At 39.8% G+C, this 6,734-nt stretch overlaps 1 protein-coding gene across 1 annotated transcript in view; it reads right to left on the reverse strand.

The window, feature by feature from the left end:
- Nucleotides 1–6,734, reverse strand: part of LOC121933676 — a 52,031-nt gene that overhangs the window by 28,382 nt on the left and 16,915 nt on the right. The window contains exons 10-14 of the mRNA XM_042473659.1: nucleotides 5,950–6,047; nucleotides 5,261–5,399; nucleotides 3,507–3,730; nucleotides 1,973–2,105; nucleotides 1,184–1,224 (exon numbers count right to left, since the gene is read on the reverse strand). Of these exons, the coding sequence (XP_042329593.1) occupies nucleotides 1,184–1,224; nucleotides 1,973–2,105; nucleotides 3,507–3,730; nucleotides 5,261–5,399; nucleotides 5,950–6,047 (635 nt within the window). The remainder of the gene's footprint in view (nucleotides 1–1,183; nucleotides 1,225–1,972; nucleotides 2,106–3,506; nucleotides 3,731–5,260; nucleotides 5,400–5,949; nucleotides 6,048–6,734) is intronic.

Below are 6,734 nucleotides of genomic sequence, written 5' to 3' on the forward strand. Positions count from 1 at the left end.
ACATAAAGACACAACAAGCCATTCCATACCCCACCTCTACACACACACACACACACACACACACACACACACACACACACGATAGATGAGAGTTTTCTTTAAAGATTTTATTCATTCTCAACAGTAATACTGTCATGAGAGGTGAAAGTTACAGAAAAATCAAATCCTTGTTTCCTTTCATTCAGAAAGTTGGCATGTGATAAGAAAGCAAGCAACCAGGGGCGTGTTGGCATATTAGAAATTTATCTCCAGCATTCTGCCTTTGCTGAGCTGAAAGAAAATAAGAATAAATTATTGTATGCAGGAGTGAAAGTGGGAACATGTATCTAAGGCCCAGTACAAACAGTCAAAAATAACTTGAAGGCACACAATGACGTTGTGTCATCATATCTGACTGTAAATGCAGAACTGACATCTAAAAATGCCAAGAGCTTAAACAAGGTCCAAAACACACTGCAGAAATAATCCAGTTTGAGACCAGTTTAACTGACCTGGCTTAATGCTAGGGAATTCTGGGAACTCTAGTTTAGTGAGACATTTAGCCTTTTCTGTCAGAGAGCTCTGGTGCCACAATAAACTACAATTCCCAGGATTTCCAAGCACTGAGCCAGAGCAGTTAAAGTGGTCTCAAACTTGATTATATCTGCAGTATGTTTTGGACCTAGGCTATCTGTTAGTTTTTCAAAGCATGCAAATGATCGTGGGCAGAGAGGGAAAGGGCTGATTTATAATTTTGCCCTAGAACTAGTGGGAAAAATTCTTCTTAGGAACTTGTGAACATAACATGTTCACCTGATTTCTCAGGTTTAGTGAGCTATACATTATGGCTGGAATTGTAATCACTAACATGAATTTGAAAATTAATTTATCATAATTTTCATAGGGATGGCAAAAGGAACTGATTCATTTTTGAAAATATAAATGCTCATTTAAAAATACTAAAAATGGTCTAATCTCCTCAAAATCACTACCTCCAAGAAGGAAATTAAACAAATGTTAAACAAATTCTTATTATGTCTGTTGAATGAGTTGCCTTTTCATGATTAAAATTACTTTTAAAATAGTTTGAAAGCAGCAAATTTGGAGTAATGGATTCATTTTTAACAAGTTATTTTCTGAGAATGCGCTCCTTCCTTTGGTATGAGCCATATTTTCACACCAGCTCACCTCAGATAGTTAGTGCTCTCCAAGAGCAGCCTTAGTCCGTTCAATCAGTTTTGGCCCCTAGAAGAAAAGACACACATACTTGAGATCATATCTTGGGCCTGTATCTATATTTACAAGTTTGCATAATGTAGACAGGCAGGTTCTACAGTCTGTCTGTCTGTCTGTCTGTCTGTCTCTCTCTCTCTCTCACACACACACATACACACACACTCTATATGTCTTATCATCTGTTCCTTTAATCATTGCAGCGTCTCTCCATATACGAACAACCTGCATTCTTGTTGGCTATTGATGATGATGTGTGGTTAAAGTAAAAATTTGATGAAATGTGATGTTTTTTTAAAGAAAATTAAAAAATAATAATTTCATTTTTTTTAAAAAAAATAAAATTTAATAAGTTAAAAAAAACCACCCCATGCTCCGTTCTTCTCCCACTGAGCCTTGCCTCACTCACAAAATTGTTTTGGCATTTGAACACCACAGCCCATTTTTGTGGAAAGGCAGATATTTGGGAGGCAATGGTGTCACCCAGTTTAGAGTGTCACCTGGTGCAGTCTGAACTCCCCCACACCCCCCTAATGATGGCCCTGGTCTGGGGACCAGCTTCTTACTGATATACAGGCATTCATACACACATGTGCCAGACACCACTCTGCCTCTGAAAAGAAGGCCAAGAGCCTGCAACTACATCTCTATGAACATATAAAAACAAACAAACCCTGTAAATATATTTTATGGGGCTGCAAATTCTAAGAGGGTGAAAAAGCCCTAGGTTCTTTTCCTTCATAAAAAAAAATATACATGCCTCTTCAGCTAAGCATTGTCCAGGGTCTGCAGCTGCACAGCATTTTGCCTCCATAGTGCCAAAATCCACAACAGCAACTGCAAGTTCTTCATCTTTGATGGTGGGTTTGTGGTTCATCAAGTTGAAAAGTATCCTGCAATGAGAAAAAACATTATTCTGTCTGTCTGTCTACCACCAAAAACATTCTACACAAAATGTAGAAATGGCATTTTTTAAAAAAAAACATCTTTAGTCTCAGTCTCGTGCTAGAAGCAAAAAATCTGATGTGGATTAATGAACATGCAACTTGAACATTTTGCATCAAGACAGTGGCCCAATGCAAATGGCCAAAAGCGGTGTCCTCGTGCTGATTCTAGGGTTCAGGAGTGTGCAGTGTCCGCACACTCCCAAACCCTAGCATGTAACGGAACCGCAATGATGGCGGCCTCCCATCCAAATGGGAGCTGCCATGATGACACCACCACTGCACAGTGTGTAGACATTACACATAGGAAGTGGCGCCATGGCGGTGCCCTTTCCCATTTGTGGCACTGCAAAAAAGAATCCGCTCTAGGCAGCTTCTTTTCAGCGGTGTGTCAGTGCTGCAGCATGTGGCTGCTGCAGCACCGACTTGGGGCAAAGATGGGCGGCTCCATGCCGCCCATCTGTTCAACCCCAGCGTGTCTCAATGAGAATGACTAACTGAGCTAAATAAGGGGTGGTTTTTTTGCATTTTTTAAAGGAGAGGTAGAAACCACAAGGGAATGTAGTGAGGACTGGTGAATCCTTAGCTTGGTCACCTCAGTCAGACATTTTCACAGATATAATGACATGCTGTAACATTTCTCTCCCATCCCATGCTGCTGGTGGTTTGGCTTCTATAAAAAGCCACTGTGAATGCTACATCTGAATCATAAGAAAGAGGAAAGCAAGCTAGGCGTCTCCCTATCAGAGCTCACTTTACACATGAGGTAGAAGTGTGGCCTTGGGGTAAATGTCCTCATTATAATATGCTGTCAGGTTTATGATGATTGTCAGGAAAATATTGGTTGAGTGGTCATAACATCTTGGCTGTGGGAAGGGTTGGGAATATATTTCCATTGACTGGTCAGGAGCAGGGTCTAGGAAAACAGAAATAGGAAAAGCAAGCCACCAAGAAGGAAGCAGTTAGAGATTTGAGAAGACAGTAGGATAATGCAATTCAGAGGTCATTCAAATAAGTGTCTTACTGAATGACTGAGACTGGGGGTGCATCTACACTGTAGAAATAAACCCGGGGTTTGTAATTTTGTGAGGCACCGGCACTCTTTGCAGATTAGTCTGAAGACTTTATAAAACTACAAACCCCAGAATTTCATAGGATGAAGCTACATCACTTAAAATGGTGTCAAACTACACTCTTTCTGCAATATAGCTACACCTTGAGAGGTCATTTAAAGGAGAAGGATATGGCTAAGAAATGAAGTATAAGTATGTATAGATAGAATAATTGTAAACACAGGCTCATGCATTGGTTGACTGGAAAGAATCAGCCCAGGTGCTTCTGGTTTCTTACTCTTGTTTCATTTTTTGCTTCTCTGGTAGTTCAGCATTGCAGTAATCTCCGTGGAAGGAGAACAATGCAGGATTAAATGGGCCAGGATGATATTCTGGATCAGGTCCTAAGCCAGTGAAGCACTCCCGGCGGTGGATATAGGAGTCACCACAACATTTGCAAATTTGTTTGTTGATGTGATTTTCTTCATGTCTGTCACAAATAGCTCCTATCACTAGCTCCGTCTAGAGAGGGAGGGAGGGAGAGAGAGAGAGAGAGAGAGAGAGAGAGAGAGAGAGAGAGAAATGGAACTGACTTTTCAACTGAAAAAATGTTCAAAGGTACTCACAGTTTGTGTAACATTTCAAGTTAGTTATGAGCATATCCAAGTTAAGCATCTCAAAGTTAGGCGATGCCAAACAGTTGAGAGCAGTATGTGTTCAGTTTAATTCAATGCTATAAAATTGCAATACTAAAGATGTAAGGACAGAATAGAAACAAAGAACCATAATAAGAGCCCAAAATCAAATCATATGGGAAAAGGGCTTATAGAACTGCATTAACCAGTCCAACACTAAACTCAGTGAACATCACTAAGATGTTTATCGCATATTCTAGCCTGATCTGTGCACTGGATGGGATCAGGCTGGAATGGGGAAAAATGGTTTTTACTGCACACAAAATTACTGTTGCGCTGCTATCTGACCATGATCCATCCCCAAGCAGTGCTCTGGATGCTGATTTTGGTAAAACAGAAAGCTCCCACAGTACCAAAATCAGCCACTAGAGCACTGCTTGGGGATGGATCATGGTCAGATAGCAGCACAGCAGCAATTTCATTTGCAGTAAAACCCATTTTTCCTCATTCCAGCCCAATCCTGTCCAGTGCATGGGCTGGGCTGGAAAATGCATGCAATGAAGGAAAAGAAGACAAAAGAAGATTATGTATTTGCAATTGTATTTTTTTATATTTTTTTTGGGTATGTATGGTATAAACAAAATTGAAATACTTAATAAAATATTTTTAAAAAGAAAGAAAATGCATGCAATAAACTAATAAGACATTAGTTGAGTGTTTTTAGGTGAGCAACAGCCAGTTGAGGACTGAATATTGCTTAACCTCTTCTAGATGGAGTAGCACTTCTGTCTGAAGGGCTCCATGCACAATTGAAGATGCGGCTGGGTTTAGCTTGCAGTTGAGTCTACTACTATTTTTGCACACATTTGGCAAGCAGGGCTGCTGTCATCCTACTTAGGTCAGATCTGACTACTGTCATGTATGGTTTGGTCATATCCCAGTAAAGATAGGGTTAAATCCGTTGGTTATTGCAAATGCTGTCAGAAGGGATGTTATTGAGAGCTCTGCCTAGTACAGTGTGCCCGCGCCATATGTGGGTGCGCTATACATGGCTTCCAGCTTTTGTGGAAGCTGCACGACAATAAAAGCAATGGTGTGTGTGCCCATGGCAGACACGCCACTGTGCTACCGCACGTGCACACACACATCATTGTTTCCTATGGGGCGTGAGCATACGCTGATTTCCCAATACGCAGGTGGATTCGGAATGGATCCCCCACATAAGGGGAGGGCTCACTGTATTCTGAGATTAGTTCATCTGTATTTAACATATTGATGTTTCCAAGTAAAATTGAAAATAATTGTTATGTTTAAAGACTCAGCAGATATGGCTGCAGGGTATTTCACAGAACGTTTAGTTCAATATTGGGCTAAATTGGGAAAGAGGAAATGTTAATACTGAGGAAACAATACTTACATATCCTTCAGCACATGTCAATTTGTGGGCATCATCCATCTTGCAGCATTTGGCAGCAATATCTTTGAATTGCTCTGTGTACTTATAGACTTCTTTAAAGGTAAGCTGTGGTGCTTTCCTGACGTAGTGAACAAGGAGCCTGCAGCAAAGATAACCCAGTGGGTGCTAGTCAGAGAGGAAACAAAGTGTAATCCTCAGTAAAAGTGAGTTAGTGATAGTGTTCAAGAAGTCTGAGGGAAGGATCCCCTCAAACTGAAGGCTGAGCTTGTAGGAGTTTAGAAAAAAGAGAAAAAAAGGTCTTATGTGGATATCCATTGTTGGGACTACAGAAATAAAATCTCTGGAACTTTACTTCAAGAGGTATCCACATTTATCAATACCCCTAGTATATATCTCTATGCAAACATATAAGCTGAGATGATGGATCAAGAAGGTGTAAGACCTGATCCATGCAGCTGTGTGTCCTCCCCTGACTCTGGCAGCTGCCAAGCCAAAGAAGGAACTTATTGCTGATTCTTATTAGTTGAATGTATATGAAAGAAATGAGGCAACTGAAATGATGAAGAAGTCACTGGTCTCAAATGTGAGGGAAAAAGAAATTGTACCCATATCTTTAGTTTAAAAAAATATTAAAGGCCACTGACTACCCTGCCCCATTTGCAAACTTGAATCACATGAGAATCACATACTCATTATGGTAGAGGTAGTCTCCCAGTTGCCCATATTGGTCGCAGCGGGTCTTCAGCAGTTCCAAGGTTTCAGCAATGTGTTTTTTCAGTTGTTCCTCCTAAATGAAAACATAAATACTTTCAAAGATCCACAATAATAATAATAATAATAATAATAATAATAATAATAATAAACACAGCTACAGTGGATGATCTTGGGAAGAAGACTGAACTGCCTTCTTCAAAACTCACTGAGATTTATTAAGGCTTGAGGAATGTTCACAAGTTGTCTTGTTGCAACTGTCAGCTTGGCATTTGCTGCAAGACATTTTTTTAGAATCATAGAAATATAGAGCTGGAAGAGACCAGAAGGGCCATCCGGTTCCGCCACCTTAATGTTCTCGAGTGAGAGTGAAAAATGATGTTTTGCTTTTTATTTTCAGTGGGGTTGGCATGAAAAGTTTGTATTTGATGCAAACAAAAATGTTTTATGAATCTTTTATTTTTTGTGAATATGAATCTTTGCAATGCAACACCAATCTTGCATCATGTTTCCTAAGATCATTGTGTTGTATGTTGCACATTTCCCTACTGGTGCCTCAAACCATTGACATTCTGTTTATTAGAGATAGAGCAGGGTAATAACAGCAATGCAAGTTCTAATATGTATTTTGAAATATAAGTAGTCAGTTACTGCAGGGATCTCACAAGTGTCTGAAATTATTGGCAGTTGGTTTTGTTTTTATTTCTCCCTTTTTTTTATCAGATCCCATTTCATCATCATACAAAATGTTCATCAACAATTG

The sequence above is a fragment of the Sceloporus undulatus genome, chromosome 6 (genome assembly GCF_019175285.1).
Source record: "Sceloporus undulatus isolate JIND9_A2432 ecotype Alabama chromosome 6, SceUnd_v1.1, whole genome shotgun sequence".
Lineage (NCBI taxonomy): Eukaryota > Metazoa > Chordata > Lepidosauria > Squamata > Phrynosomatidae > Sceloporus > Sceloporus undulatus.